The 16,199-nt window shown below is 40.9% G+C and overlaps 1 protein-coding gene across 1 annotated transcript in view; it reads right to left on the bottom strand.

Moving 5' to 3' along the window:
• The window catches only part of lig1 (ligase I, DNA, ATP-dependent), a 107,418-nt gene that overhangs the window by 48,169 nt on the left and 43,050 nt on the right, over positions 1-16,199 (bottom strand). The window contains exons 10-18 of the mRNA XM_038279207.1: positions 14,879-14,937; positions 14,322-14,435; positions 14,052-14,218; positions 11,354-11,430; positions 11,101-11,192; positions 5,648-5,747; positions 5,432-5,517; positions 4,349-4,464; positions 1,531-1,626 (exon numbers count right to left, since the gene is read on the bottom strand). Of these exons, the coding sequence (XP_038135135.1) occupies positions 1,531-1,626; positions 4,349-4,464; positions 5,432-5,517; positions 5,648-5,747; positions 11,101-11,192; positions 11,354-11,430; positions 14,052-14,218; positions 14,322-14,435; positions 14,879-14,937 (907 nt within the window). The remainder of the gene's footprint in view (positions 1-1,530; positions 1,627-4,348; positions 4,465-5,431; positions 5,518-5,647; positions 5,748-11,100; positions 11,193-11,353; positions 11,431-14,051; positions 14,219-14,321; positions 14,436-14,878; positions 14,938-16,199) is intronic.

Here is a 16,199-nt window from a genome sequence, read left to right as displayed (position 1 = left end):
AAATTCCCAAATCTCAGATTAGTCCCGTCAGGAAATCAACAAATAAAGCTCCTATGTATAAAAATGAGTAACAAAGATCAACGCCACAGCTACAATTTTGTTAGGAGTCACAAAGGGAATATTGAACAAGCAGCAAAACTGTATTGTTTTATTAAAAAATATAAAGGTCTAGGTTAGCATTTTCTGCTTGATTATTTAGAGGCCAACCAGGAAAGAAGTTGGGTTTTATAATCTGCAGGTTAATGCTTGTTTTTAGGGGGTACAGAGGAGAAAGATGGCTAGCTAAACTTGGTAGAGTGTCATCAAATAATTAGCTTTAGTATCTTAGCTTCTTTTTTTTAAACCTAAATTAACTGAAGGAGGGATTCAAAAAGGAGGGCAAGTGGGATATAAGGAAAGATGAAAAGGAATGACGAAAAGAAAAGGAATGTAGGAGTAAAGGGAGAAAGGGAAGGAGATACACAGATGGGAGGAATCGTCAGAAGAAGGGTTTGCAGAAACAGAGACGTAGGGAACAAGAATGGAAGCTCAGAAGGAAGGAGAGACGTTTGACGAGATGAAGAAAAGAATATAATAGAAAGGAGGAACAAAAAGTAAAGAAAGGAAAGAGCAAAATTTTGAGCATAGTGGTGGGGATATTTTTCTATAAGGTGCTTTTCTCAAACTTATCCAGACTTTGAAAGTCACAAAAACAGATTTTCACACTTTTCCAAAGGGCATGATATCTCTGCTGATTGATCTCCATAAGTGTGGCATCAGATCACTTTATAGATAAATCAATCATTGGATTTTCCACAAACTATTACAATCCTTAATGGCTGCACCCATTATAATAAAATGTCGTGTAATAAAAAGACACAAAAATAATCCTAAGCTTAACCTGATCTCATTAGTACGTATCATATAGGAGTATATTTTGATGCGGTTGAGGTTTGTTTGCACATTATTGGACACTGCTGATGAAAGTAGAGCTCAGACAGGTTTAGATTCATGTGGTACTTCCCTACAGTTCCTTGGTGTTGCAATAAAAACACTCAGCAGGTGCCGAGGCAGTGAGAGCGCTCAGACAACCTCAGGCAAACAGCCAGCGCCTCAGGTGGTGATCTCTCTCTCAACACAAGTAGATACTCAACTATCTGGCAGCCCTATAAACAGCTGCAGTTTAACGTTAAACAACTGGGGATTTTCACTTCTATCACAAACATGAGGTCACTTCACCAGTTTGTGTGAAAGCTCCTCTTTCCTGTGCATTAAAGCGATCTTTGTGGCTGGTAGCAGAAATTAATGACTGCAGGACGTTAAAGGACCAACTGAACATAGATGAGAGGTTTCAAACTGTGACGGCTGGGCCAGACCAAGAGAGACGGATGAGAGGAAAGGTGTGCAGAAAGCAGCAAAAATAGGAGAATGAGTGAACGCGATGAATGTGTTCAGCTGTTAAAGGACCCATATGACAATAGTGGCACAGACGGTGCCGCTCTCTCTCTCTCTCTCTCTACAGTCCTGAGGGGTGAGCTGCAGAGCTTTTACCTTGGGGATGCGCGAGATGATATCGGGGTATTTGCTGGTGTTGTCTTCCTGGTTGCGGCTGAAAATTCGAACCTCACCGCTCTCCAGAATATGAATCTAAGTGGGGGGAAAAAACACAAAAAACATTTAACAGAAAAAAAAATTTATAAATCAAGAGTTTAAGAATTTAATAAATAAATAAAGAATTTAATAAATAAATAATATCTGGTTTTCACAGATCAAAGTGTGAAGAAATGCCAACCAAAGGGCGGGAGGAGCAGTGGCTTTCAGAGACTGTTTGACAGCAGCCTGAGGGACAAACAGGTATATGGAGTTACACTTCAAAGTGCCGCAGGGCAATTAAGCTTTCTGTTAGGAAGGCTACAAAACAATCAGAACGGTGTCAGCCTGTGTGATTAGGAAGTAATACAGCAAGTTGTAATACAGCAGTGCTACCCACTGCGACACTGAGCAGCCAATTCCATTCCATAAATATTTAAAATAAGACAATTCTCATTGGCATGGCTAGAATAACATGGTTAAAGTTGGGTTCACAGACTAAAACAATGAGAGTCACCATTTTGGTGGGTTTAATAATATGGAAGAAGAATCTAGAGAGGAATGTAAAGAGGTCTTCAGTGGGGCTACAGCAGGTTCCTCTTATGCTACATTCAGACCGCATGCGATAGAGGCAGCAGAAGCAGCTAGTTTACATGGAAAGTCAATGGTTGACGCAAATCAAGGAGCAGCAAAAGGTCTTGCAGCGCGTTTCGAGCAGCAGGAGGAGCGCGTCTTGATGCATCGACTCATGAACTTCTGAGCATCTGAGGTGTGGGACGCGCTGCTAGAGATGGAAAAATTTAACTTTTGCTGCTCGACGTTCCACATCAACCAATCAGAGAAGCTGATCTGGGAGCTGGCAGGGAGACAGACAGCACTGCTAATGCTGAGAGGCCTCAAGCAGAAGTACGCAGACAAAAAACAGCTGTAATTGGTCCTTGGTATGCTTTTCCGGCTGTCTGTGTGGTCGTCCTTCTCGTTTCGGTGCGATCCACCGATGTTCTCACGAGTTCCCAAATAGGCCCCCCCTTGCACTTTGGCGTGAAACTGCTATGTGTCCCTAGAAATTCCAGACAAACGGTGCAGAAGCATACCTGCAAAACTGGTTCGCGAGCAGACCTGAGCGGCATTTGGGGTGTGCGGTTGCAGAAGTATAATCTGTCCTTAACTCAACTACAGATATGGTTCTGCACAGCAACAGGGCTCCACACCACCATCTGCCAGAGAGCCGGTGCAGAGGAAACCCATTTTCCCTTCATTGATTTAGGTAAAAATGATTTTTTCTTTTAAATCAGGGAACTGAAAGACCAATATTATATCGGACGTGCGAAAATTTCGATACATCTCCGAAATTATTTTCCCCACACCCCTACCGACAGTAAACGATACAGTCAGACTCCATATAGAGCATTTTTATTTCTCTTGTCGTAGTTCATTAGATTCTGGAAATGCATTTAATGATCTGTGTTTTGATAAACACTTAGTTACAAGATGAAATATCTGAAAAGAGAGAGAAGGTACATCACATGACCTCTGGAAGAACTCTCGGATTCTTTGGGTTGAAGGATTTCAAATGTAGTGTTCAGCTGCACCAGAATGTATAACACTACTTTCTGCAGAGACGCCGCTCTGTGTGTGTTTCTTTTTTAACAGCCACTCTCAAATTATGTTAAGATTTAGGTTAATTGTGATAAATATAGCCTATTTGTTTGCTTAAAAGAGTAAATTAAATTTAAACAGCCGAATTGTTAAAGTAGATCAGAGTTAACAGGAAGGTCATTCTGACCATTCAGCATCCTGTCTGGAGTAAAACATCATCAGCTAAGCCTGAAAGTCTGCATTCTTTGGGATTAGATTAGGCAACTCTCTTACTTGGTCGCTGCAGTGAGGCCTATAAGCAGGTATACATGCATGTGTAGCAGGGTTGTGAATTTTAAACAACTATATTAACTATGTGTAAATGGACTCCTTATATAATCTTGCCCCAAAGTATTAGTAATTTGTTTTTCTTTGATACAAAGCTGTATACAACAGATCTTCATTTAAAAGAAGCAAACATATGCGGTATGTTTGTGATTCATCAGTTGTCTCATAAGCAAACACTTCTATTTCTTTTTTTCTTGGTAAGAAACAATCCAATCAGAGCCCCACACACGCAGAGGCAGTGTTTAGTAGAGCACTATACCATGAGTCCCCCTGCAGGCTCTTTGAGGTAAAAGTCTACTGCAGACAGACGTCATGGGGCTCGCCGTTTCTATCCCAGCTTTCAGCTTCTCTTCATGTTCCTTTCTCTACCTCCGATTCTGCTCGGTACAAAGAGCCCAGTGGCATGACTGCTGAAAATTAACAATACCACTGAAGTGGTTGGCATTAACAGTCTCTGTCTTGCTGTGTCTTTTTATGTCTCCCAAAAATCTCCTGCCCTCTGCCGTCCTCTGTTGTTTTTTTTTTTCTCTGCCTGTGATGTGCCTTGCTCATTCTGCCTTAGCCTTTAATCTCACCTTTTTCCACGCCTCCCCACTGCCATTCTCTGGCCAACGACGGCAGCGTTGGCTTACTCTGCCCAGAGGCCAAATGTAAAAGCAGTCGGTGCCTATTCTTTCGACACAGACATTCACTCACAAACACAGCTAAGCGAGTTCACGCCAGTAATACCTCTTATAGGGAAAACATACACAGCTGAGAGGTACATGCATACAAATTGGGCAGGCATATGTTGGGTGCCAAGCAGGGGACAAACAAACATGTGTTCTCTGTAAACACACACACACACACACACCTGTGCACGCTCTCCGTCGTATTTGTACTCGCAGGTGAACTTTGCCTCGTCAAACTTCTTCATCACCTCGCCGACACCCTTGGTGGGGTGCGCCAACATGGGCCTCAGCGGCACGCCTGCAAACACGAAAGTCAGCGTGACGAACTTGGAGGAAGCAGAGATTCACAACCAAACAGGTACAGCTCAGTGGATTTCTATAAATGATAAAATAATTCATTGTGAAGAGACCTTCTTCGGTCTAGCACAGCAGAACCGGTGCAAACAGGCCTTTAGGTTATAGGAGGTGAGGAAGTTTTCAAATTCTCAGGATCTGTAAAATTCCCCCCCTTCAACACTTCTTGGCATGAAACACAAACATCACCCCGACAACTGTCATCGTGTCAAAAATCACACTGAAAGAAGTTCTTGCTCTTATTTTGGCGCCATATAAAAGCGCAGTGACTCACGAGCTGTTAATCTAAGCCTCAAAAGCAAAAGCAGTGATGTAATATGATGTACAAAGCTTACATTCCAGATTGAAATCTCCCAAGGCGACAGATATTTATACTAGGGCCAGGCTTTAAATCAAACCAACAAAAAAGCAAAACAAAACTAGAGAGGAGGACGGAGAACATCTATAAGTGGACAAAAAGGATGGACAGAGAAAAATACATGAATACAGAGGTTAATAGATGAAATAAGGAAAACAATTTCCCTTTGCTTGTTCCTAATCCTGATGGGGAAATATTTTAGTCAAACTTCACACGTCTATAATTTTCCAACCTGCGTAGGAACCCTGTCTCTGAGTACTTCACCTGCCAACAGAGTTAGCAACTGACCAAAAATCCTCCAATTTAGTTTCCCAATTTAGCAGCTCGCAGATGGCAGGCGGTATAAATTTCCCACCATGGTGCCAAAGCTGCTTATCCCACACGGTCCAACAACAATTTAATTGGGAACTAATTCTTCGTTTAGAGGTTTTATCTTTTTCTGATAAATATCTGAGTTAAAATAACCGACTGGCCTCCATGAAAAAGAATCAATACACCAAACGTTTGGTGTTTTAGACAATATAAACTCCCCCCTTCTCTACTGGCAGCTTACCTGGGGTGAGTTTGCAGTGTTTGGGCAGCTCGTCGATGCCTTCTTTCAGCAAAACGGGAATGATGACGTCGTAATTTGGCATCTCGCTTGTAGTTAAAAAACAATAAATGAGGGGGGAAAATAAGACCAAAGCATTATAAAGAGCTATATATTGCAGGTGGCAGGAAATAGAGTGTGCAAGCTGATTCCAGGAAGTCAAGTTCAGGACTCAGTTACCAGTAAGTTTGTTTGAGAATGAGGCTCTTCTCTTCAATCCAGGCCCGCCTGCTCTCAGCACTCATCCCTTTCCCTGCGTCAATCACAGCGGGAGGGAAACCTATAAAGATAGAGAGAGGTTTGGGGGGGGAATCGTTTTCAAACAGATCTGGGGAAGTGTTTGAACATTTGTATGACCTAAAATTTACTGGATGACAGTTCAGAGACTTCTCGAAGCCCAAAAACGGGAAAAAATCTGAGTACATCTGCATAAGATCCATGTTCTGTGATGAATTCTTCATAAGGCAGAGATGAAATTTTACTCTCAATGTGTCTGTAAAGGGGGAAATAAATTACCAGCCTAATTATTTATTTTGTTTCATTTTGTTGCATTAATAATAATTATGTTTTGAATTATAACTAAATTGAGGCATTAAGCCGAATGATTGATTGCAATGATCCGCTGCAGCCGAACAACAAAACAGAAGAAATTGCGCTTTAGGCTGACCTGCCTGATTAAAAAACAAGGAAATAAATAGACAGAAAGGTTTCAAAGGCAGAGCAGAGATCAATGCAAGTTTCCACAGCAAGCTCCAGGTCTAATTGACTCTCTCTAACACATTCCTTCAGTCGTCATGACTAAACAACACGTTTTTAATAAGTCACAATGGAATCCGTCTAATTTGGAGTCTCAGGTGTTGGTGAGAACGAGTCGCAACAGCAGCTGGAAGCGACCAGTGAATGATGCGTTGTCAAACTGTCCCCTTAAAAGTGATGAATATGTATTGGTGAAAAAATATGCTCCGTGAGTTGCCGCAATTTTTCCCCATCCCCGGGCTTATGGCTGTACGTTGGCTTTATCACATTTAAGATGCTGGTTTAGCATCTGATTCTGTTAATTAGTGCAATGAATATTTTAACACCACTTTTTAAAGTCAATTCTAAATAAGACATGGCTGTACTCGATCCTCACCTCTTTTAGTGTCACTTCCTCGCTTTTTAGCTCGTTCTTCAGGGGGTAGCTTAATGGAGCTTGTTAATTACGCCGCATACAGTTTGCAACTTTGGAGCTAAATAAGTTATGTGGGTAAAACGTGAGCATTTCCAAGAGGTAAGGGGAGAAAAAAGCAAAAACGTGGGCAGAAAGCTTCCAAATACATATGGTGAAGAAATAGATCAATAAAAAAAGTTGAACAGGTGGATCTAATATTGGTCACATTGTCCCCTTTGTCTTTTAAAGCAGGTGTGATGCCTTGCAAAGGTACATATATACATTTATCCTGTCAGTATTCGCTCTTACCTTAAAACCACAAACTCTATCCATCTTAAGATTTCTAGAAATAAAAACCCATCACCAGCCTTTGAAATTCAGCAAAATAGCTTGTTTAAATAAGATTAAAATTATAAAATTTCAAGCAACTTGTTCTATTCAATTATTAATTTAAAAAGAAACAGCGGACAGATGAATTTGTTGGTATAATAAATGCTGGTAGCCGTTAATTATGCAAAGTCATTAAGAGCAGCTGTCCAGGAAGCTAATGCCTTTTCCACCATACCTGAATCACAGCAATGGCTCCTAACCCAGGCCTGTAGAACCTAATGACTTGTTGAGGAGGTCATTAAGCCTTTTAAATAAGGCATGTTGGTGCAGGGGTGAATCTAAAATCTGCAGGACAGGGGTTATTAAGAGACGGAGCTGGGTGCTCCTAGCATAAATAGTTATATTGTCTAAAGTTTAAAGCAATCTGAACAGAAATTAGGAGCATAAGGAATTTCAGACAGGATGCAGGTTGTGCTGCTCCAGTTGGCTTTCAGTCTCTTGTATTGTCAAAAATACATTCGTCACAAGCTAAGAAGCAAGCGCTAGAACTACGGATGATAGGTGACAAAGAGTAAGGAGGAAGAAGGGGCCGCGGTGCCTGAAATCCTTAGATCCAGGGAGCAGCTTGGGGAGTTCTGGCTTGAAAAAGAGGTCTGTTTTCCCAGCGACGGTTTCCAGGTCCATTTTGGGCTCAGTGTGAAGCAGTTTGAAGATTTGCTGGGCGAGTTGGACCAATGATGTCAAGGATCATTAAGTAATTTTTGGTCAATCAACTAGCGATACGGAAAATCCTAAGGAAACCCCCTGATGAATCCAGGCTTTGTTTAAATTGTGGACCTTTATTACAATCAGGTCCATTTCCATAGAGTCCGGTTAAACCAATCATAGAGAATTAAAGCAGATAGAAGAATTCTCAAAGAACGACGATTATAGCTCCCATTTATTAAGCTTCAGAAAAAGCAAAAATAGTTCCTATATATGGCTGCTCGGCCTGCAGCTCCTGACCGTTACTAAGGGTATTCAGGAATCCATACCACAAACAGCAATCAGACAGACGCAATACTAGCTTCTCCTCTATTTTGCTCTCTGGTCTCCCGCCTGATGAAACCGCTTCTCTTAACCACATGTCTGAGGGCCGCAGTCAAAGTTCAGCATAGCTTATTGTTGGCTGTGGCTGTACTTTGCTCGACACGGCGCATGCTGTTCAAAATAATGGGTTTCAAAGCGCAGAGGTGTGCACGCTGAGTCCCGCCTGAAAGGCCCTTAGGAGGATCATTAGAGAACAAACACTAGGAAGGAACTCAAAGGAGAAAGTTATGAGGTTTATAATTTCAAAATAAAGCTTTATTATTATTATCAAATGGAGGAGTGATCAATCCATCACAGTCCATCTAGTCTCCTTCCACCTGAAAATGGAGAAAGAAAATGGCCCAACTGCAAACCTACAAAGCGATGGCTGAACGAAGCAAGAACTGTGCAGGAGCTGAGGGGATTCATACCCAGATACCACTGCGAGTCGATCCCTCCATTAAAACTCAGCAAAATCCACTGAAATCTGTTGGAAGTGGCTTTAATATCAAAATGAAAACAATCAAGCCAGTTTTCTTTACCTTTATCACGTTTCTGAAGCATTTGCTGTAATTTTAAAAATGCGACTGACAGACCGCAATAATACCCTCTGTTTTTTCCTCTTGTTCCAAAGACGAGTGAACAAGGTAACATCCCCCATTCATCTGTGTTAAAGGAAGGGAGCAGCGTTTCCCGCTCACCCATCAACACTCATTAAAACCCCTTTCTATTCTAAATGTGCTGGAACTTTCTTCCTCGCACACATCGATGAGCAAATCAGAGGCAGTGGTGTTACTGAGCCCACACTGCGGGGATGTGGATCGATTTTCCACCCTGCAACTGAGCCACAGTCACACCAGACCATTTACCAGGCATCCATCAGACACACTGATGTGTCTCTGATTGATGCAGTACTTCTCCAACAATCAGGTCTTATCTGTATGGTCCACCAATTATGAAACAACACAAGCTGGAAATTGGCCTCTGATTTGGCATTGTGGTATAAAGGCTCTTTCACGGTTTTCTGTTCCAACTTCAATCAGTTCCTGGACTTGTCAAATCAGGATTAGATTATCCAGACCGTTATTCTTCTCATACGGGTTTAAAGATGTTTGGGGTCTAAACCAGAACCCAGGTAGGTACAAGCCTTTGAATTTTCAGTCAGATAAGATAAAACCGATGGAAGGACATTTTGATACTAGACAAAGGAGTGACCTGAGTATTTTAAACCTTTCACATTTCTTTTATTTTTATCATTTTTTTCCCTCAACCTTTTCCAAATTGCTGTTCATCTTTAGAAATACAAGTTTTCCTTTTCCCTAAACTATCTTTAGACTGCACACAAGCTGCCATGCAAATTTAACAACTAACTTAATGCTTTATACTCAGTGAAACACTTTGAAATTCAAACTTTAAAGTCAAGAGTTTTATTAGAGCGCGGAGAAAGAAATTTTTTTTAAGGTTAAAAATGTAAATTTTTAAGGGCAAACATTAAGGTCAATATAATTATTAAAACAGTCACTTGTTCTAATATGATAAAGAAAGAGTCCTTCTATAAATTGTGAAATTTACTTACAAAAAAAAGAAGCACATTTTTATTATATCATAACCCCCAGAACATTATTGTTGACAGGGGAACTCAATTTTAGTTTTTAAATGAACTTTTGAACTTAAAAAAATTTACTTTTCCATTTTTTTTTTACTTATCTTATTAAGTTTTTAATTTATTATCTTTTCCTTAATTGACAGCAGGTAACATTATACGACTGGTTGAATACTATGAAGCAGTTACCCTCAGCAAAATGGTGTTTATATCACCAAAACTGGTAACTCATTAAAGGAATAGTACACCCAAAACATGATTAGCCTTCATTTTCTACTCACCCCCATGCTGAACAACACTCTGGAGTACTTTTTTGATATCTCAAATGCATCTGGAGATCTGGGAGGCTTCTTGCTGTCTGCTGACATTCAAATAATGGAGGTCTATGGCGACCGAGACAGAAAGGTCCATAAAAGTCCACAAAAAACGTGTCACTATTCCTCCATACTGCTCGTCCAATGTATTCCAAGTGTCCTGAGTGGGTAGCATCCAGAATTTACTTGAAACGAAGTCATTTAGAATGTTTTTAGAGCATAAACAGTAGTGTATAGGATTTCCTAAAAGTGCGTTCACGACGCTACGGAAACCGCGGCAGACCAAACCAGATGAAAGTGCGCATTCAGCTCGGCAAAGAACTCATGCTCTTCCTCAACACTGAAGTCCTCAGACATTTTTCTTTCGTTGTTTCTTTCTTTGCACAGGTAAACAGCACATTTCTTCTTCTACGCTTGCATTATCGGAAGAGCAGACGCTGAATGCGCACTTTCATCTGGTTTGGTCTGCCGGCTTCAGTAGCGTCGTGATCGCGCATGTGCGCGCTTTCAGGAAATCCTGTACACTATTGTTTATGCTCTAAAAACATTCTAAATGACTTTGTTTCGAGTAAATTCTGGATGCTACCCACTCAGGACACTTGGAATACATTGGACGAGCAGTATGGAGGAATATTGACACGTTTTTTGTGGACTTTTATGGACCTTTCTGTCTCGGGCGCCATAAACCTCCATTATTTGAATGTCAGCAGACAGCAAGAAGCCTCCCAGATCTCCAGATGCATTTGAGATATCAAAAAAGTACTCCAGAGTGTTGTTCAGCATGGGGGTGAGTAGAAAATGAAGGCTAATCATGTTTTGGGTGTACTATTCCTTTAAGGGTTAAAGCTGCGCACAAACTTAAAAAAATATATATATAATCATAAACTGATGTCAAGAGATGATGAAACTGGAAGTTCGACACAAAAAAAAACAGTAAAACTGCATTTAGGTTATTGGAAAATAAGATAAAACGTCGGTTTAAAAGGTTGATATCTGCTTTTTTACTCAGATCAAATGTGATGGTTGACAAAATATAAAAACATGGTCCATTGCTTTCAGTGTTGGTCCAGGTGCCAACACTGAAAGCAATAAAAATGTTTCGTATTTTTGTTTTTTTAAATGACTGCTGTGACAGCAGCAAAAGTTGGAGCCAAGAGGAGATAGTTACCTTGTCCAGGTGGGGTCAAGCAGACAGCCTGGCTAAGAGCGGAGAGGACACTCTGCTCAGCAAGGCCAATCCTCAGCTTCCCAGCCAGAGACCTGCCCAACAAAACCAATAAATCAACAACAGCCGTTCCCACCATCTTCCACCTGTTGTACACGATAAGCTCCAGTCAAACCTGGTGCATGAGCACAGACAGGTCCGCAGATGCCTATGGTCACATGTGAATGCAAACATGTGGGAGTCTTTTTTTTTTTACCTGACTATGTAGCGGGCCTCAGAGAAGCGGCACGCCACAAAGAGGCCTTTGATGATGTCGATTTTCTTATTCATGGCCTGAGGCAAGCGGGAGGAAATTGAGATTCACAGAGGAAGAGCGGGAGGAGATAGAAAGCAACGAAAAATGGATATAAAAAGAAAAAAAAAAAGAGGTTACTTGAGAGTACAAACTGCATGTTCAACTGTTCAAAGCAGGAAAATGAACTAATTGAACAGGAAAGATTCCAGCCAGGTGACAACTTATTCACCGGCTGGAAAAAAACTTCTTCCTTCTGAAGGAGACAAGCTAGTCAATTCCAGTTCTGTGGACATGAACAGCTTTATTTCTATAGCGGAATACTAGGAGGCAAAAAAACAAAATACAATGCCTTGCAAAACTATTTAAATCCCATGAATCTGTGTCACTTTACCACAAGCTGTGACCCGTTTCCTTCAGATTTTTTGAACTTGATCAGCACAAATTTATGCAAACTGAAAAGAGGAAAATGAAGGAAAAAAAAAATGGATCGTTTTGAAGTTACAAATTGAATTTAAAAGTTAACTGGGGTGTGTCTCCACCAGCTTTGCACATTTAAAAAGTGCATCGATTCTTCAGAAGATGCTGGAGCTCAGTCAGAGCAGCGATGCAGAGCAGTTTGTCCGGTCTTGCCACAGACGCTTAGTTGGATTTAGGTCTTGACTTTGAACCACTCTAACACAAAATGCTTTGATCTGAACTTGTGTCTCTCTGATCCTCAGGGCCCACTGCTCTTCATGTTGCAAATAAGTCTCTGCTCCAACACATCTGATTCAAATGATTGCATTACTGCCTTGACATGCCATCAGCTGGTGCAGAATGCCCCTTACCCATCCATTCACATTAGTGATTCGTGTGGCAGCAGGGGACACCTAAACAAGTAGGTCAGTGGCTCCTGAGGGTTGAGAAACACATTTCTGTATGTTTGGGTTACTTTGCTGCTGGAAAGTGAACCTCAGCCTCACTCTAGACTCTTCCTCCAGTGTTGTGGTGGGTTTAGCTTCACCCATTATGCCATCACTTCTGACTTGCTTCTATTTCCAAGCAAAAGAAAAGCATCCAGAGAGGATACCGCTGCCACCTCCATGTTATGAGTTCAGGGTGATGTGCAGCAGGGATGGCGTGCAGACCGGTCCTGAGACCTCCATCCCTGATGTGTAGTGCTAGTTTTCAGCCACACAAATGAAAACAGAAGCCGCACTTTATCTGGCTTTCTTTTTAACCACTTTCTGATATGATTTTCCTACTGAAAGCATCTATAGCTGCGTTTCCATTACATGTCAAATTGTGCAAATTATAATTTAACCCTTTAAAGCCCGATCCAAGAATAAAACAAAACAGAAAATTACTTTTTTTTTGGTTTAAAGTCCTTATTTGGCCTTTTAACAAAATATGTAAAAAGAAAAAACAGAAATACATTTTTGATATTAATAATGTATTACTATTCTGTTATCAGGTATATCTGATTGTGTACAATAGGATTTTGAGCAAAGCTTTTACCATTAAATTATGCAAAAGGTGTCAGACGCAAAACATTTCAGAAACCGTATGTATCAAATATGATACATTTGGCATTACAGGGTTAAAGCCGGGCATACACTATGGAATTTTTTTTTCCAATCGTTGCACGCAGCTACAGCTCATGATGTATGTACTCAAAATGTGCGACCCGACGCTCCTATTCGATCTACCTGCTCACTCTGTATGTCTAAAAACCATGTTGGACTCAGCTCCGCAGTGAGATGGCGCTACTCAGACTCTTCTATCCAGAAGCCAAACGAGCAGAAGAGGAATATTGAGCTAACTAGAGAGAAACGCGCTGCCTTGGCAGTATTTGCAATTTTGTGCTGAAAGCCATAAAAAGAAAAAAAACGTATTTGAAGAAACACATGGCTGAGCAAACATGGCTACTATGGTCTTTCAATTTTACAGAAAGAACTCCATTTCACTCACACCCCGCCATGCTTCTGTGTTTTCATCTGAGAGGAAGAAGAAGAATCGTTCTTTGCACCCTGAGCGATTTGCCCACAACGGTTAACTGAGAATCAACCATGTTTGTATTTCTCCCGATCAGGAATCGGGAGGTTGGGAGATCATTTAAAGATGATCGCCCCTCGTTACCCCCTGTACACTACACGATGCACGATTAGGCTGAAAGTTGGCCAGATCGAAAGATATTTCGCAAAACTGCAATTGAAAAACTTTTTACTTATTATACGAGTCACATGTTCGGCAACTGGACCTTATTGGAAGATGACAGCCCCCCACTAGAGCTGAGGCTAAAATATGGATATATCACACACGTGAACAAACATATTCACATGCAGTTTTACTAGTAATTGTTATTTAAAGGATATACCGCACTTTAAAAATTTTGCATTTTCAAAATTATCAGAACATCGAGATCAATTTGCAAGTTTTTGTAATGAAAAGACAGCTTATGATTAATGCGTGCCCTGGAAAGCCGGTTGCCTTATGTTTTCTTGGTATGTTTGCACTTCTGATGGATTAAAAACAGGCACTGTGATTTCTTGTGTCTGCACAATTGCATTAACATATTTCCCCTTTTTTCTTGGGTCTGATACAAAAAGGCAGCAAAAACAAAACAAAAAAAAATCCCATGCTTGTTTTCTTCTAATGAAAATGTTATTCTGCGGCTCACCGAGTTCCCACTCATACTGGCAATTTCCTTCAATTTCTTAAACACGCCTCCTGCTGTCAGACTGGCTGGCTGGAACATGGTGCGCTGGTTGCTACGGGAACTCTCGGCCACAAGGCCCAAATCTCCTTTCTCCTGCGCCTCCGCTTTAATTTTGTCCAAATGTCGCCCTAGTAACAAGAACGAGACGGTAAGCAGCGGCCGCCCTCTTTGGCTGATGAGCACAGAGTCGGGGCAGCGGAGGCACAAGCCCTTCGGTGGTGTGTTTGTTACCGGTTGCTTGAGCGACGGCTTTCATCAGCACCGTCTCCCCGACGCCCAGCTCCATCCCCAGGTAGGCAGGGCCGAGCTGGTTCAAACACAGGTACACGCAGCACAGCAGGTCGTCTAGGAAAAAAAACAAGACGCAGGTATGCACGTCAAGCCCAGACAACGAGAAAAAAACCATCACAAAACCAGACTGAACTCCACAAACATCAACACACAGTGGGAAAGCAGACAAGGAAACACACTCAAAGGCATCACACAGCTGAACACTGCACACAGAAATGAGACAAACACAAGCCAACAACCCAGACATCAACAAAGCAGTCACAAAAAGACATACTGAGTAACTTCAAAAAAACTCACCCTAACAAGCAGCAACGTATCAGCATAAAACTTTACAGGAATCCCACGGGTGCGTGCTCACTCATACGCCGACTAACAAAGCCAGCACTTTTATGTGCAACCTGGCTTCAAAACCCTCCCCTTGACGGAGTGGCTGGCAGCCAGCTGCCTGCATAACAGTGTCAGCGCTGCCATTATGGCAAAGATAAAGTAGCATTTACCTGGAGAGAGCAGCAGCACCGAACGAAGCAGGTTTGACAGCGTCTCAATGTTTCTCAGCCTACACGACGACAAAAAGGATAGACAAGGAGGAAGACTATAATTAATTTCAAGCTCATCCAGTAAATACCTCGAGGAAGGGGAAATTAGATTTGTCGGCGAGGTTTTATTTCTAAATGGAACCTGGCCAGACAGATTAGGAGTTCATTTGTGAAACACAGAGAGTCAGTTTTAGATACCAAGTCATTATATCCTTTAAGAGAACATAGGAAAGTTAATCCAGATGTGCTCAAATCAAAAGCAAAAAGTTTGGGCTTTTAAATATTCTTATGAGGGTTTTATGGGACTTTATAACCAATCATAACACAGGAATGTCATTCATTTGAGTCTCTTAGAATTGACCGTTTTCCACACTCAAATACCAAACATGCAACCTCACTGTTTGCTAGGTCTTTTCATTTTCAAATCAACACATGTTGAAAAAACAACACAAGCTCAAATATAAGCTTTCAATGAGAAACAGAGGAGTAAGAGTTAGGATCGGTAGCCAGTGTTAGGGTTAATACTTTGAAAATCTAAATTTCAAGCCAATAGTGTTATTGGAATCCAGAACAACACCTTATTACCTTTGGAACATAAAAAAAATATGGATAGTTTGATGGCAAAAATCGATGTAATAACAAGAAACACCATCTTGCCCGAATATATTAAGAAAAATAACATAAGTGCTTCTATAAGAAATTCATGAAAAAAACTCAAAAACACATTTTTTTTTGGTGCAACATAACTTTAGAGGTATTAATGCTGACACTGGCACTTAATTTTTTAGTTTATACACCTAAATATAATTGTTAACTAGGCCTATTAACTTAATTTACAGTAGGTAATATATCATTCAAGGGCTCATCTAATTGGTCAAATACCAAAATGAGATGTACAGCCATGCAGCAGTATCTTTGCTAAATGTCTGGACATAGATCTTATGGTTCTAGAACTTACAGATGGACGGGGAAGACTCCATTTGTAAGGGGTATACAAGTTATCAAAAACTGTAACTTGCCCTATAAAGGGTTAAGAACAGCTCTAATGTGCTGAATGAAGGGAGTATTGATGATGGAGTGAATATAAAAAATATACAAAAAAAAAAAAATTAAAAAGTGTAAAACATGGTGATGGGACTATGATGGTGTGGGGCTTACTCAACAAGAAGGACCCTCTCATGATTCTTCAACTTTGCACCAACAGCCAGATGGTGGCAGAGTGAACTCTAATGGGTTTGATATCAAGCACAATTTTAAACTAAACTACATAAAGATCCCAACA

This window comes from Cyprinodon tularosa, unplaced genomic scaffold, assembly GCF_016077235.1.
Source record: "Cyprinodon tularosa strain WSP-4 unplaced genomic scaffold, ASM1607723v1 ctg102, whole genome shotgun sequence".
Taxonomy (NCBI): domain Eukaryota; kingdom Metazoa; phylum Chordata; class Actinopteri; order Cyprinodontiformes; family Cyprinodontidae; genus Cyprinodon; species Cyprinodon tularosa.
The sequence above is the reverse complement of the archived record's forward strand: the minus strand, read 5'-3'. Positions and strand labels throughout refer to the sequence as shown.